This window comes from Sinohyriopsis cumingii, unplaced genomic scaffold (assembly GCF_028554795.1).
Source record: "Sinohyriopsis cumingii isolate HCF-2022 unplaced genomic scaffold, ASM2855479v2 utg001870l, whole genome shotgun sequence".
Classification (NCBI taxonomy): domain Eukaryota; kingdom Metazoa; phylum Mollusca; class Bivalvia; order Unionida; family Unionidae; genus Sinohyriopsis; species Sinohyriopsis cumingii.
In genome coordinates this window covers 1,111,969-1,130,081 of record NW_028316076.1, presented here as the reverse complement: position 1 = coordinate 1,130,081, position 18,113 = coordinate 1,111,969, and the positions used below count along the sequence as shown (strand labels likewise).

The window sequence follows — 18,113 nt, the reverse complement described above, 5'->3', positions numbered from 1 at the left end:
AGACACTTTAAAAGCAGACTTGTAAGATATCAAATTAGAAGGTGGTTTTTAATAATAAACTACTACTACTACTACTTATTATTGTGCGTAGAGAGTTATGTGAAATGTCAACAGTCATTTATACTCTCTACCCACCAAAATTTTCAGAACATCAGAAATTATTCAGGAAGACTGTTGCATATACTGAGTGCTAAACACATTAAATTATTTATGTAGAAAAACTGAATCGATTATTTCTAAAATCTGCGAAATGTATTGATCAGTTTAATAACGTTTGCCGTTATTGGACTTCATAATTTATAACGAATACATAATTGTATATTTGTATTTTAATTTCTCTATACAGTATCGATGAATCAGATCATTCTAAGTTTAGTATAATTTGATAAAATCAAGTCATTTCGTGTTGTACTTGAAAACACTGGAATCGTGACTGAAGATTAGAGTAAAGTCACGATATTTGTTCATCAGTGTATATACTAGTCAGATTGTGTTGCCTTCTAGACAAAGATTTGCTCTTGGGACGAGTATGAACGTGAAGATAAGTATTGCGCTTCTTGCAGCTTTGATTGGTAAGTGTTCCAAGTAAGAGTTTTCAAAAAGATTACTCGTACTGAATCCAAACTCTGCGATGAGACATACACGTTTTAAAATAAGGAGAAAAGAAATGATTGGTAGTAAATGCATGCGATGTTTTGGACAATACATTTGCATGTTATGTTGCTATTTGGTCCCAAATATAACCCGATCATATACCTGTTAGTGTCGAAATTAGGGCAATATGTTTAAATTATTTTCTACTTAGATGGTTGACCATGGCTTTTAGGGCAGACAAGAAGTAACATGTTGATACGGTACGTTTCTTCGTAGGTCGGCAACTTGTATCTACTGCAAACTCTATCGGAACGATGAAGGCAAAAAGAATGTTATAGTTAATCAAGGACATAAGGAACGGGGGATAGTGATCATACAATATAGTGTATGACTTACGCACATTTTTAATTTAATATCTGAAATAATCTGCATGAAGATATGTGAGACATTACGATGGACTCGTGCTCACATTATCCTTATCTTTTGTGAATGTGGTTAAAACAGAAGAATGCCAGTTTATAATATGGGTTAGAGAAAATAAAATGGCCCGAAATGTCAAACTTCAAGCTATTGTAGATCATGAGTTTTACCATCATATACAGTTTTCTAGTCACTGCATGCTATGCTATTAGAATTCTCAGTGGTGGATGGTAGCATGCTTGCCTATAGTTGTATAGCCCAGGCTACAATGGCTCCACACATGCATAAATCAGCAATTTGCTATCAAACTCTAATTCCGTATACATTAAGTTTTTACAGTTGTCATATACGTTTTATGTGTGTAAACACACAGACACACACACACACACACACATATGCATGCATACACATGTCACACACACACACACACACATATATAAGTTGATAATGTTAGTTTTTGACATTCATGAATGTAGAAGAAAGCCCGGGACATATTCTTAGATTGATGGAATCGAAGCCTTTACACAAATACAAAAGAAACGAAACAATAAGATCAAACATTTATACGCCGCCTTCCCCGCCTGAAATTGTGAAGTCATTATTTTATCAAGTATTAGACTCCACATAAACAGTCCGGTAATTTTTACCTTACATGATGTTCTGGCGTGATATGGTTGTCATGGTGAGAGTATTGTGATATATTTTTATACATATCAACGTAGACAAAAAGTAAGTAAGATCGATATTGTCTTTAATTTTTTTTATTCTTTCAATACTGTGATTATGATAAAACCTAAAACTATTCGCTATTCATTCTAAACCTTATTTATCCAGCCGTCATTCGGGCAGAAAACTGCTTTGAGGTGGCCGATTGCAATCATCTCACATGTGGCGATGGAACAACCATGCAATGTGTACTGCCTACAAATTCGACCTTCAGCGTCTGCACCTGCATCGGGAATCCCATTTCTGGTAAATCTCTCTTTCTCTCTCTCTCTCTCTCTCTCTCTCTCTCTCTCTCTCTCATACACACATAAACCAAAATAGAATACGCTCCGAAAGGTTCGGGCACTTTGTCAGGCTGACCACAACATTGAATATAAACCAGCAAAGGAATTATACCACGAAAAAACGACAAAATTCTAAATTTGTCAATCTCAAGGATATTCCATTTTACTTTGCATTTTACATTCATGTGCGCTCTGTGACTGAGTTTGTTTCTTTGTTCCTTCTTTTATGATGCATTGACATTTGAAATGCTAAGTTATAGGTGATCAGTACATGCTTTTCGACATGATCATTGTAAGGTCTGAAATGTTATGACATTTTAAAGGCATTACCTGTTTAAAAACTACGTACAAAAAAATCAAGAAATGTTGAGAGTGAATGAAAGTACAAAAGTTGCGAACGTTATTCACGATATTCTCAATTTCTCCGTAAATTCGCAAACATGGTGCTAAACCCTATGTTGAAAAATTTGAAGGGGTAGTCACCCTGCTTTGGATAAAGTTATGTTACCTCCCTTGTTCTTTGTCTGGTCCAGATCTTGGCTTCATTAAATCAAGTTGTAGTATATTATTCATAATGAATAAAAATGATCGCCTACCACTCCCACCCCTTCAACAAAATTACTATGACCATCACTAACATTAAAACATCTGTACGCCGCTAGACTGGACTGCCGAATATCTATTTAGTTTATGTTAGCAGAACTTGTCCAATGTAAGTGGGAAGAAACATACAATTTAAAAAGTGAGTGCGTCTGATATAATCTTAACGCAAGCGATATTCAGCTCCATATTAACAGAATAGAAACCGGCTCTCGTACAAACATATTGTTCAAATTATTTTTCAGTCTGCAATATGCAGATGGGATCCAATTTATATCTCCCATTTCACTGATATCATGTGAATAGTAAGCATATAATCTTCACAAAGAAAAGGAAACAGAAAAAAATATGCAACATGCACAAGTATGACAATTCAAATAAGTCAAGTATAGACCCATGCAGATCGTTCCTTTTTAAAGTGACGACATTTTTCTTGTGAAAGCAATTATATGTTAATATAAATAAATGCATATATCTTCCCTTTGGCATAACAATGTATCAATATAGCATATGTACAGGCATGATAATTTAATAACTTCAGGTATAGATGCACGCAGATAATTTTATGTGAAGTAGCATAGATAAATGACATGATGTGAAAAATATCTCAGAAGGAGACACAACTTTTCCTCTGAGCAGAGAACATATTTATAAAATCCGGGCTTTTTAAGGGTACTGTCTGACTTTGTCAAAGTCGACTTGGTTGAAATGTACAGATAAAATTCACTGTGAGATCCTATAAATTTGAGGTGGTTTCCTTGTTTAAAAGATGGTCGCGAAGCCATGTAAGATGACTAACGTCAGCTGTTTTTTTTTAAAATATAAAGATATTGAAGAATGAATTGAAGCTCAGAAAACCTTGTGCAAGATGGGTACCCCATTTGTAGAAGACATAAAATGCACACTCGGGCTGAACTCGCCAAACAGCTACTTGCCAAATAATGAAAACAACGACCAAAGACGTTCAAGACTATCACAGATGATAAAACATAAAAATACTTTTCGGACCCGATTGAGGTGAAATTAATAAAGTCTGGATCGGAGAAAATGAGGAGAGACTGCAAATCCCTGGACGTAGCTGGACCTGCACTCATTATTTTTCGATGCGAAAGGCCCTGTCGTCCAGGTACCCGAGTCTGACTCTGCTATTGTGACTGGACCGCATCCAAACCATCCTTCACCGCTATGATACTCGTGGTTCCATCCTCTCCACGGCAACGCATTGGCTTAGAAATCTACAGCCTAAAGGAACACAGTATCCAAATTTGTAAATCCTCCGAACAGACTTGATTTAGCTTCATGTAAATTTTGACTAAATCTCCTTATCGATGATTATCCGAGAGGCAAACGAGTGAAAGCCGTAATAGGACTGGAATTGTTTACCAGTACATGGACAATAGAGGCTCGCGTATTACCGGTATAGTGGTTCAATGTACCGGTACGTCGGTTACTTCTGTCACTTGGGAAATTCCCGATTAATCTTCTCAAGAATTTAATAATATTATCAATATGTTTTCTTCTTTTCAGGAAAAACTGTTTGAAACCTATTAATTTGTTTGTTAAATGCAACTAGTTTATTTAGCACAAATTAATTTTGAATATTACAAATATAATTAAATTTATTTTTTGTAATCACATGTCTGACACGTGTCACATAGGCCAACATGGTGACCAAATGGAATATATTCAGAACAACTTGCTAAAATTTACGGATTTTAAAAAAGTCATTATTTCAGCTATATACTAGTATGTTAATGTGTCAACTACATGTATTCCGTTGTAAGATTGTAAATCATTCTAAACTTTTGAGGGGAGCAATTGTGTTATTTTTGAATTTTGCTTAGTTGCTGAAGTCCACTATAAATATTCTCGTTTCTTGAATGTCCTTTATGTTTACTATATGTTTACTGACTCTGTCTGATAAATATGTTTCCTGGGGGTTGTCATCCCACTCAAAGTTACATTCCTGATATATCAGCAATGTAAATAGCAAATTGTAGATTTCAAATTCAACACCTCCTTTTTATCAACACCGTCTCTAATGTCAGGACAATATCATTCCACTTCCGTTAGGTTTTAGATTACAATTTATGTAGCAGTTAACATACACATAGCAATGCCATTCATTATCATTTAATGGCCATGTAATTGTTGCGGGGATGCGGATGCGACTTTCATTTAAGCTGTACTGTTGTGTATTCTTTAATCTCATGATAATATTTAAAATATAATATTATGGATATACTATGTTATTTTCCTATAAATAAGAGTGTTATGCGTATATATATCATGTGTTTAACTTTTGTCCATGATTGGCGATTGCAAGAGTTATTTGTAATCAACATTGTTCATAACTAACTCATGTCCATGACTGTAAATCATAATTAAAAATGATTATTTGTAACCACCTTTTTGACTTTAATTTCATTTCAGGTTTTCTCTTGGAAACTCTATTGTCCATATAAATTTTGTCATGCCGTTTACTAAAATTTAAGCAAAAGACCTGATTTTATCTACAACTGAGAATGTTCTGCAAATGAACATGTTTACGAATATGAGGGGAATATGGCTAACATCCTTGTCATCTTAATGTGTCTTCGTTTTTTATTATTAAATAAGAATGAATTCAACAGAAATTATTAATTCCTATTCCTTAAGGATAAACATTTATGTTCAAATATAATTTGAATGAATCATTTATTTTAATTATTCACTGGAATTACAAAATGCTCATTAACGTTTGGATTAAAATACCTCTTTGGGATTATTGAATATTTAGTCAAAGAATTCTGGATTATGTTATTGTTTTACCTAAAGATTATTGGTGCATCCGCGCATTCAAGATTCTTAGAATTCATTCGGAACATTCTACACTGTTGGACTTTTGATAGAACTTTTAGGATTATTTGATATTTAACTGACAATACTGTAAGTTCCTCTTTAATTTTCCTTTTATAAATTAGAGAATTAAATTATTTGTTGATGTTAACATACTTGTTGGTTTGACTTCTCTATGTTACTTAGTTGAAGACCATATAGCCGTAAGGACAGCAAGATATTTTTCCAGCTATTGACAAGGCGGAAATTAAAAACATAAGAAGCGTCACGTCCCAGTACCAGAATATGATATTGTTGGTCCCCTAACACATTTGCTGTATACAGTGGTACGTATAGCGGTATGTTCAGAAATACAGAGGTAATCAATACCGAGGTACACAATACGGTGGTACTCAATACCAAGGTACGCAATTTTTCGCAGTACCCAGCTCTAATGGATAACATACAAAGGTGCATAGTAAATGTCAACTAATATTTGGATAATGAGACTGAGAAAGTCTATTAGACGTTTATGTGGAAAACGTTTAGAGTGCACAGTGATATTTTGTTCACTAACAAATCTTATTGTTCAATAATGCAAAAATATTAAAAATTGTTAAACCGGTATATAATTTATTTATTGTTGCCAATAATTCTGTGATTTGTTACATATCAATATTCCGTAATGCAGTTTCTATTGAGCTCAGCAAGATGTCATCCAGATGTTTAACCTCAATGCCTGTTGCACTAGAAAGTGATCTCCAGATTAAAACGTCATGCACTAAAAATCATTAGCGAAGAAAACGAAAGAAGCAGAACACAAAAGAGTAACTGTGGATCTAACTTTAATGAAAAATGGAGAAAATGATTCCCTTGACTGGAATACGGCACATCATTAGGATTACCGGTGTGACTTCTGACAGCGTGATTGCGAAGACTTCAGAAGTGAATAATCCTTTCGTGACAGGGTTTAAAAATTTTAACAAATCTGCCCTCGTTCGCCACAAGATATCTGGAGAACACATTATAACCCAAGACATTCTTTTACAACAAAGAAATCAGTAAACTTGCCGAGACAAATGCGTTTATATGGATTACACAGTCAGGGGGTCATTGCAGATTTTGTTGGTTGTTAACTTTGCTGCAATAAAAGAAAGACCTTAAAGTTCAAGTGTAACTTATTAGAAACAAGATGAATCATTAGCCTCTTTCATTTTTGGATAAATTTGTTCTAGGACGAAGAACAATGAAACCGATGATAGTACACATTTTATGACAGGCAGTAAATTGACTGCCATTCGGTTAAAAAGATTTATTAGGCTTTTTGTATTGGCTCGTATGTAATATGTTGGTCTTTAATATTGCTTCAAAAAATTTTAAGGAGACTGTTAAAAGTACGATTCTAAAAGAAAAATTAACTAATAAAATTATTCTTTGAATGGACAATGCATTTGTTTGTTAACTGTGCATGTTTGTTTATTTGTATGTTTAGAGAGAGAGAGAGAGAGAGAGAGAGTATGTTGTGCAAGTTGCAATATCCTATTTCAAACTGAAAAAGTACCAGTTGGATGAAAATTTGTCAGTATATTTTTGACCCCCACATTTTTTATTTGACCCCCAGTTCTGACACCAAGGTTTTTTTCAATGGAAATCGCGTGAGAGCTCGCGAGATTAGGGAAGCTATTCCGTCATATCATCGCCTATGCTAGTATGGTTCCTTATTTCGTATGTTCCCTGCGTTGCACTCCGCTATACGAACAGAGGAGCCCAACACAGGGAGTAAACAAAGCGGGGAACCAGTCAATGCCTATGCTCGAAGTATACACGATGCCACCCTTCGTCCAACGCATTGGATATTAAACAAAAAATCCTGATTGCATTATGCGAATCCCTTGCGTCAAAAAAGATGCGCGGCAACAAAATGTGTGCGTTAATTTTCTCCAGCGTGCGTCCCTGACGAACAAATGTGCGTAAAGGGAAACACTGAGCTCTAGGTCATCGGCAAAGTCCAGGTCCTCAAGTTGACTTCACAATGTCCACTGGATCCCATTTCTCCGCCCATTGGTGGACGTCTTCATAATCCAGTCGATGGTGAGAAGGAAGAGAAACGACGACAGCAAACTGCTTTGCCTCACGCCAGTCTTCACTAAGAAGCTGTCTGTGTGCTGTCCTGCATGAATACATTACGTTGTAAGTGTTCTTGATCAGGTTGGTTGAGATGCCGTAGTGGCGAGGAAGTTTCCAGAGTGTCTCGAGATCCACGCTATCGAATGCCTTCTCATAATCGACAAAGTTGATGTAGAGTGAAGAATTCCATTCCAACAATTGCTCGACTATGATGCGAAGAGTAGCTATTTGGTCCGTACATGATCTGTTCTGCCGGGAGCCCGCTTGCTCATCTCGTAAATGTGGGTCAACGGCCTCCTTCATCCTCTCCAAGAGGGCCCGGTTCAAGACTTTCCCTGGTACTGATAAGAGTGTGATTCCTCTGTAGTTGGAGTAGTTGCTGAGGTCGCCTTTCTTTGGGACCTTGATGAGGTGTCCCTCCTTCCAGTCAGTCGGTATTTCTTCTTCCTCCCAGATCGTCTCAAAGAGGTGGTATAGCATTTCCACTGAAGCATCTAAGTCTGCTCTGAGGGCTTCTGCTGGGATGCCATCAGGTTCAGCTGCCTTGCCGTTCGGCAGCGGGTGATGGCTTTCCTAATCTTGTCTCTGGTGGGATTGTCACAGCTTATGGGGAGATCTGCGTTTGCTGGGTGGATTTCTGGGGGATTTAGTGGGGCTGGCCTGTTCAACAGTTCTTCAAAATGTTCTGCCCATCTATTCAGTTGCTGTTCTGTACTTGCTATGGTCTTTCCCTGCTTGTCCTTTAAGGGTTTCTGTTTTGCTGTACTTGTCGGACAGATTCTTGGTGATGTCACACAGCTTATTCGTGTTTCCACTTCCGGTCGCTTCTTCTGCCTCTGCTGCCATTCCTTCAACAAAGTTTCTCTTGTCTATCTTGATGTTTCTTTTCACTTCTCTGTGGGCGCCAGTGTACTCTTTTTGTACCTTTACTTTTTTAGTTCTTGTCCTACTGCTATTTACTGCTGCTTTTTCTGTTTACGCTCCTGGATTTTGCGCAAAGTTTCGACTGAAATCCATTCTTTCTGCTGGTGCTTCATGGGGCTTATTACTTCTTTGCATGTTGATTTTATTGCCTCTTTAACTTTCTGCCATCTGTTGTTTGCATTGTCTTCCTCATCTTCAAGAAGCTCTTGTAGCACTTGGTACTTGTTGTTAAGTGTCAGTCTGTATTCTAGGTTGATGTTATACTTTATTTTCTTCTCTTTTGTGCCCATCCAGTTCTTCTTCAGCTTAAATTTTAGCCTTTCGACAACTAAGTGGTGTTCAGATGTCACATCTGCTCCCCTCTTCACCCTCACACCTTGTAGGGATCTTCTGAACTTCTTGGCTATGCAGATGTGGTCAATCTGATTTTCTGTCACATGGTCTGGTGATATCCATGTGTTCTTGAGGGTTCTCTTGTGGGGAAAGATGGTACCTCCAATGACCAGGTTGTTCAGTGCACAAAGGTATGCGAATCTCTCTCCATTTACGTTCGTCTCACCCAGGCCGTGGATCCCCATGGCTTGTTCATACCCTGTGTTGTCTGACCCAAACTTGGCATTGAAGTCACCTATGAGGATGTTGATGTCTTTGTCTGGGAAGTTCTCTACTATATTCTATAGTCTGTTGTAAAACTGGTCGTTATCTTTTTCTTCACCGTCATTTGTTGGAGCGTAGCACTGTATGACGTTCATCTTTATTTTCTCCGTTTTGGTCCTAAACGTTGCCGTGAGGATTCTGGGCCCATGTGGTTCCCACCATATCAGTGCATTATATGCTTGCTTTGACAGCAAGAGCCCCACCCCCTGTGTATGAGGCGCGTTATCTTCCTCATGTCCTGAATACAGAAGCATCTCTCCTGTCATCAGTCTTCTTTGTCCAGATTGAGTCCATCTTGTCTCACTAATGCCCAGTAGGGATAGGTTGTAGTTCCTCATCTCTGCTGCTACCTGTGCTGTTTTTCCTGCCTCATACATTGTCCTCACATTCCATGTTGCGATGTTAATTCTCCTGTTTGATAGAAGTGTGGTCTGCTTTATGGCTTCCGCGGGCTCGCAGCTTTCACCACATAACATCATAAATCTTCCAGAAGAAGACCCTTCCTCCCTCAGGCTTTCAGTTTCTGGTTTTCCTTCTGTAGGCGTTTTTGTAGCAAGTTGGGTTTTACAGGGTCGGGTTGCTAGCCCCACGTCCATCTCCTCCTCCTTTTACACCCGGACTTGGGACCGGCAATGGCGGAGTTTCAGCCATATTGAGGACAAGCTAAACTTGTTGAAACCGATATCCCTTTTATTGAAGTTTCATTTCGCATGGATTTCCTGATTTGATAGATGAGAGTAAAGATGATCATCCAAAAGTAGTTGGCATTTTAAGTTTGAAAATGAACATATGAAAATCCTTATCTAAGATCAAACTCATATGGGACTGAGAAATGTTGACAGCAATGTTCGTCCTACATGCATTTGAATTTTTGTGGGCAGTCATGGAGGGTGAAACATACTAAACACACTTATTCACAGTGTAGAAGACTTGTTCTATAATTATTAAAGGTTGTTTTTTATTGAACGACTGAGCACATAATTATTTATGAGAAACTTTTATTATACAGAGACCAGTCGAAATGCTTTAACTGAATCTGTGAGGTAAGGGCTTGTTCTTCATAATCTGTAAGGTAAGATCTTGATATTCAGAATCTATGTGATAAGGGCTTGTTCTTCAGAATCTGTAAGGTAAGATCTTGATATTCAGAATCTGTGTGATAAGGGCTTGTTCTTCAGAATCTGTAAGGTAAGGGCTTGTTATTCAGAATATGTGAGGTAATGTCTTGTTATTCAGAATCTCTAAGAACTTGTTATTCAGAATTTGTGTGGTAAGGTCTTGTTATTCAGAATTTGTGTGGTAAGATCTTGTTATTCAGAATCTTTGAGGTAAGATCTTGTTATTCAGAATCTGTGAGGTAAGATCTTGTTATTCAGAATCTTTGAGGTAAGATCTTGTTATTCAGAATCTGTGAGATAAGGTCTTGTTATTCAGAATCTGTAAGGTAAGGTCTTGTTATTCAGAATCTGCAGCATATCGTCCACGTTGTAATATGTCTCATTTTTCAGCCTGCACTAGCCAAGCAGAATGCCAGAGAAACGTTTGTCCCTCATTAAGAGACCCACATGAGCACTGCATCGATGGCCATTGTCGATGTCTGTTTTTCCAGCCAGGAAAATGGTACGTTGACTGACTGTTCACATGCGCTCGAGTCGTTGATTTAATATAATACATATATTATTGATTTCAAACTCAATGGTCCATATGTAGTTTCAATAAATATGTTGGGTAATATATTCACATATTAAATAAAGCTACAGAGGTGAGGTAAGAAAATAAGCATTGGTTACAAACTCATGACTTATCAATATTCAGCATTCAAACAAGTTTTACATACAATCTAAAGTATATGTTTTTCAAATGTGATATCCGTATATGAATTCATATATATTTAATTATTCCAGCATAGTCAGTAATATATTGATAAAACTATTTAATATTCTTATTTGCACAGAAAATACACATGTTCGCAATAATTTAAGGCTTTGAATACAGTTGTTTATAAACATTGCAGAATCACTATTCCGTGTTTCTAAGCTTAGTATTCAATGCAAACCAAGATTATAACAAATTGCAAAATTTTGATATATTTACTAACTTTCGAACAGAAGGAAGGGTTTACATATTAAAATGTGTGATATGAATAGCAAAACCGAACGTACATGCACACATCTGCTACTGACGAATGTCTATACCAGAGACTTTGTTGCCTCCATTTTGGTGATGTGTGCAGGCAAGAATATCAATGCTATAACCAGCAGATCCGGATATGTATTTAAATTCTAGAACATTATCTGTATATAGTCAAACTATGTCTGTTTACTACGACCTCTTTGTTTGCTTTTAACATAATAATACATCCACTGTTGTCTTAGAAAGAAGACAACGCCACCGCGTGGTTGATTATGTCTATACACCAACCTTGGCATCGCCGTATTCATTCACAATCAGAACACGTTGTAAACCCTAACAAAGCTTACACTGATATCGGCAACATTATATATATATTATTATTGCTGCCAAATATATCCCAGAAGATGAAAGTACATTTTGTGACCAAGGATTTTAAAAGTTAAGCAGAAGCAGAACATTTTCGAATTAACATCAAATATCACTGCGAAAGTAATGCATTTCTCAAGGAACAAATACATGAAAGAATAGAATTTCGAACTATGAGAACGTGCAAGAACGGCTTTCATCTATGTCCGTTTTTGTGGAAAAAGACACTTTTTGATGGTTTGTGTTATAAGACATCATTGTAAGGTCTGTGTAAGTTTATCTAGGATAGGTACATATGTGCAGCATATGCAAGTCTGTGAAGCATATGCAATTGCGTTTCACACAGAAAGTCGTTGGTCACAGAAAGTCACACAGTTGGTTTAGAAAAAAATAGTCTATTTCAAGTGTCTCAGTAGCTTTCGACATACTTTCTCGCATTGCACGTCATTGTAATCCATGTTTACATCATAGAATGTTGAGGTAACGGCAGATTGTAAAACGTACCTGTACCAAGACGTAAATTCAGAAATCCTGACCGATTGGCAGGTTAGAATATCATGTGATGCATTGCAGGAAAGGAGGTGCAAATCTGCGAACGAACTCGAAATTATACTTTTGTATGGAAGCGATAACGTTTAATTTGTTAAAACAATAAATACGTATCTTAGTATTTGCCGATTCGCTACGATATCTTTGAATGTTGTAGTCAAATATGCTCCAGTAGACATACATATTGACGTAGAAAATATAACCTTATATGAACTGAGACGAAGAGCTACACATGCTAGGCATATAACGTTTGGAAAATGCACTGTGTATAGGTCATGCAAGGCTTGGAAGAATTATAGAAAGCTGACAAATGTGGTAAACAAATTAAAGAGTAAGTCACAGAATACTTACGTTTTAGAAAGATATGATGTGGGCTCTAAATCTAGGAACGTCTGGTAAACGTTTAAAGCCCTACGTTTGTAAGAAATATTCTAATGGTCAAGAAAAAGATCATTCTTGCTAAAGATACAAAACGTGTAAACAGTACCAGGGAAATAATTCAATAATTTGTATGTCAATACGGTATTAGATCTTGGCATGTTCCTCTTGACTATTTAACGCAACGACATATTAATGCTATATAAGGAAAAGATTAAAATGGATATATGTTTTAAATTTAAACAGGTTAAACATAAAGATGTGTAAAATAATATACGAATAGTAATTTCGAAAAAAGCTACAGAAAGATCAAACTCCTGTTGAACTGTTTACAGGTGTAGCTGGAATCCTTGCTGGCCAAGTTACAAGTGCAGTTAACAAAACGCTAAAGTCAATAATGTTTTCCTGATCTTTTTAAATGAAGCACAAGTATATCACATTTTCAGAAAGAAAAATCCATTTGATAGAAGTAACTGAAGGGCAGAGAACACGATACCCATCATATCAATGTTGTGAGAACATTGTTAACAAATGATTGGGTGCTTTACGAAAAGGTCATGGATGCTAGATCACTCTTTTATGTTTAACGGAAGATTGGACTAAGGCCCTTGACAATATACAGTCGTAGATCTGATAAATTTATCTACGACCTTTTACTGTCCCTCTAATGACATTATTATATGACAGCTTGTGTCTTATTGTGTGCCAGATGGCTGAGTATGCAGCAAATTATGACGTCGTGTGTCTTTGGTAGCTGTACTAAACTTCTACAATCGAATCCTCAGTGGTCAATCATCTGGTATTGACCCTTGTATGTTTTGTCTTAAGACTATTTTTTGAAAGTATCACTCGCTCTTTGACTATGCTGATGACAGCATTCTGTCCATTTCTCTGACCGGACATTGTCACTGAGATTAACATACTTGAAAAAGAGACTACCATTCTGTTTAACTGGTTCACTGCGAATAAAATGCAAGAGAAACCTGACAGTTTAAAGTACTAGTTGTGGGTACAAGAATATTCAGTACAAGCAAAACACAAACAATGCTCTCATAAACTGTGAAGAAATGGTCAAACTGCTTAGAATAAATATACCATTCACCGATAAAAAGTTTTTGTAGGAAAGCTTCAAGGTAACAAACTGTCTTGAAATGTATTGGTCAAAAGTACTAGGGGCCTCGAGTGGCCGAGTAGTCTAAAGCGCTCTCCGTTACGGATCATTGCCATCTCACATCTGTCTGCGTGGGTTCGAGTCTCGGATACAACCAACGTGGGTATGTGAGAAAGCTTGCCAGTAGCTTCTCGTGGGTTGGTGGTTCTTTCCGGGGGTTTTCCCGGGTTCTTGCTCCACCATTAATACTGGCCGTCATGTATAGCCTATCGTGTGCTGAAAAATGACATTAAACCCTACAACAACAACAACAGCATTGTACTTCTGTAGGGACGAAACACATCAAAACGTGAACACTAATTATACGGACGTGCTCATAGATTTGTTTATGAAGATTACACAAGCAATTATCATGAATTCTTAGTTAAGAAAGAAAAAGGCCACCATTTAAAATTCTGAATAAGTGTGCTTCATTGTGTGTGTGTGTGTGTGTGATTTGGATTTTTAACGTAGCTTTAACAATTTTTCAGTCATATCGCTACGTTGTCTGCAGTGTGGCAGGTTAGATGATTTCTAGCACTGAGGCATCATGCCGCAGGCATGAAGCATGCTGTCCTACCCATTCATATCATCCTGACACCAGGCCAAACGGTCATAACTCTAACCTTTTAATGCTGAGCGCCTAGCGAGGCAGCTGTTAATATCATTTTCATAATTCTTTGGTATGACTCGGCTGGGTTTCGAACCCGTGACCTCCCGCATTCGAGGCAGACACTCTAACCACTAGACCGCCGGAGTGTGCTTCACAATGATCGAATGATTTGACATGTTTTAAACACACTAAATGCAGTTTTGGATATTCCATTATTTTAGATGTCCCTATAATCACATCTCATCAAATGGCAAAAAGTTTTTCAGATATGCAGCTGTCATTCACTGGAATGAGTTTATACAGTCCTTTAGAGAGGAAACGACTTTCAATTTTTTTAGATCATTAATGTAAATATAATATGTGCAAATATATTACTAGTACTCCACCAACTGTACTGCCATAATGACATCAACTAATATTGTTTTTACCGTTTTGTTTTATTACTAAATTCACTTTTAATTACTGCTGCTTGAAAATGCGTTTAATGTTTGCATGATAAGATACGCGATTTGTCTAAATGTATTTATGTCTTATACTGTCGTGAAAACTATGTTGATTTAGTGTCATTAGTGTTTTTATGTTATGGTGATAAAAAACTTTTAAGAGCATATTTTAAATTGTTGATTTGAATCGTATCCATTATGAATAAATGCAACTGACAGTAAAATAAATATTATTTTATTTTATTTGACATGCCCCAATAAAGCTGTACAGTCCAGTAAAATACCAGCAACCTTAAGCCAGCGTTAAGCAGTCATACCAGTCACATTAGAAAATGTCGGCATTCTGTCAGACTCATTAAAATGATACATAGGTTATGGAAACCTTTCGCTGTAAACATGACTACCATAATTGACTGGGTTTGAAAATGTCATTTATCTATTTCTTATCTTTTTCTTTTATTATATTTGAGGGAACCCATTTTTTGGTATGAGTGTAGAACACACGGGTGTCTTCACTTTGAGTCAGTGTACACTACTGATATCATAAAGGAGAGAAATTACATTAAATGAAATGGTGAAAGTTGTACGTTTCCAGTTTTAATTTACTGTGCATGATGTTGTGTTTTAAACCCAAGTTTGATGTTCTTACTTAGAAAATATAACTATACAGAACTCGGTCTGGATTTTGTCAAGAAATCGAAGGTCTAAACATAAAATTACGACACGGATCTAGAATTTTTATCGGACTCAACTTTTTATAACGTAAGTTTATTCAGTCAGATATCAAAAGTCTGATTATTAAAGCATAAGACAAATGGAAGCTGGATGAAATTTCACCGATAGAGCCTTTCTATGAATATTAACCTAAATGTAGAATTCAGTAATCGGATTGCTCGAGAATTAGGTCTGATTGAAACATCACAAACCATTGGTGAAACTGGTGTCTGGTATTTACCTTCTTTCAGATTAATAGACGATTTTTAAAAAAAGAATTATCATATACAAGATTTTAACATTGGCAGCCTTAAGTAACCGTTACTATTTGATGATTTCGGTTTCCTTCCTGGTTTTTTTGCCTTCATAGATTTGACATTGCCGTATATTTGATTGACATGCATCCGAAACGAAAAAGAAATATTTAGAAATTAACGTATTCATATGTATTATATTATGTTTGATTTAGGATATAATGAAGGTAGCTGCACAGTTAAAATTGTTTTAAGACAAAGCTCTTTGTAGACTGATATGTTTTGTTTAATAAATATCATTTTAATATTTATATTATTAGAGTGACATATACATTGCTTAAACATGAATATATTTATTAAAGATGGAAACAATACATTCCAGACGTAAAAATTATCGTCTGATGACTCATTTTATAGATTGTTTAATTGTACTGACGTGCAATATCTAAGGCAAGAGTATATACTTTGATAATTTATGTTTAACATTAAAATTGTAACATTTTTAATAATGATTTTATTTCTTCAAACTTCAAGCTATTAAAATTTTACTATTTTCCTTTTCAGATTGTCATCTTGATGCACAAAGTTATCGAAGTACAGTGAAAATAAGTCTTCGGCAAATCGAAGTCTCAAAGAAATCTAATCGCTATATTTTGATTTTGATTATCAATAAAGCATAGGAAAATTCCATTCAAAATGTTTATTTATCAATTATGAAAAATATCACAAAGGATCATTTTGGTTTTATTTGTCTCTCCTCCCTACCAAAAAGATTGTTGTTGTTGTTGTTGTTGTTGTTGTAGGGTTTAAAGCCATTTTCAGCATACGATAGGCTTTACATGGCGGCCAGTATTAATGATGGAGGAAGAACACGGGAAAACCCCAGAAAGAACCACCAACCCACGAGAAGCTACTGGCAAGCTTTCTCACATACCCACATTAGCCGAATCCGAGACTCGAACCCACGCAGACAGAGGTGAGATGGCAGTGATCCGTAACGGAGAGCGTTTTAGGCCACTCGGCCAGTCGAGGCCCCCTTACCAAAAAGAAAACGCACACATAGATATGTGACCTACATCAAGTTTCATCAATCTTACAAAATTACTTTTTATTGATTGGCTTTTGATATAAGTTTTCTAAATTCACATATCAAATGATAAATATTTAATAGCTAATTTTAATGACAAATGCAATTTTTTCCATGATGTAATTGTTACGGACCATGTATTGGGGTGTCACCACACACAAAAAACATCAATGGAACTAAAGTCCGAATGTAAAACCTTGCATGAAATTTCACAATCGTTGTTGAACAATCCTAAACAAAACCTGTAAATAAATTTGTGGACACGTTTGAGGGAGATCTTCCAAAAACAAGACCCGTAACTGCGGACCGCAGGCGTAAACATGCGAGAGATTTGTTAGAGCTGAACTATGATCGGAGGGAACATTAAAATCCCCATGGTAAATTCAAACCCTGCTGGGACAAACTATGCAAACGGTGCACAACAATTACGGGCGAGAAATGTTATCATCCTCTGACATAAAATCGCGTGCATAACAGAAAACATCACCAAACTCATTACATACAAAGTCTGAACAAATATGCATGATGGAGAAGCATAACAATCAATATGTGGATGAATCTGCACATAGGTGACTGACACACCAAAAAAATCGAAAAGAACCCAATAACAGGCTTAATCTCCTGGCCTGTATTTTGACGACTTTATTTTAACCAGTGTAGCTTCAATGTAATCTGGACACTCACAAGCAGGAGAGATTAGGAAATTTCTTTGTTTTGATGTCTTAGAAAGCTCAAACAAATCAACCCAACTGATGCTAGTTAAGTACAGTAATTTAGGGTACCTTAAATAGTTAGAATGGGAACCCTTTAAAGGTTATTGAATTGATTCTCTTAACCATTAGTGCTCTATATTTCTATATATACATCCATGGTTTCATGTGTAATCAATAGTTTCTCATCAAACCTCCAGTGCTCCTCAGTAATGACCGATTTGTCATGTTTGCAAGTTAGCGAAAGTACCTAGTGAAATTGTTGTAGTTCTATGATTTATGCGTGCAGTGTTCCAATTTATTTTCACTTAGCCATTTTGCATTTATTTGGATACTAATGATTCCTTATCCCAGCCTTTGCGACATGGATACCTAAACCACTAAAGCTATCGAATTAGGTAAAACTATATGATTGAAATTGTCCTTTGCCTTTTTCATCATTGCGAAGAGGTTCTATATCCTAAATGTAGAATTAGCATAATTGTTTGAAAAATCTTTATTTTCCAGGAAAATGTTACAAAACAATTCTCGATTACACAATATTTGCGAAATTTGGAAGACCACTTT

The 18,113-nt window shown here is 36.2% G+C and overlaps 1 protein-coding gene across 1 annotated transcript; it reads left to right on the top strand.

The window, feature by feature from the left end:
- The first annotated feature begins 446 nt into the window (after positions 1-446).
- On the top strand, positions 447-16,439 carry LOC149771410 (serine protease inhibitor Cvsi-2-like). Its single transcript, XM_089948509.1, has 4 exons — positions 447-572; positions 1,849-1,986; positions 10,658-10,769; positions 16,314-16,439. Coding segments are annotated over exons 1-4 (294 nt in total). The 5' UTR covers positions 447-529; the 3' UTR covers positions 16,315-16,439.
- The last annotated feature ends 1,674 nt before the right edge of the window (positions 16,440-18,113 follow it).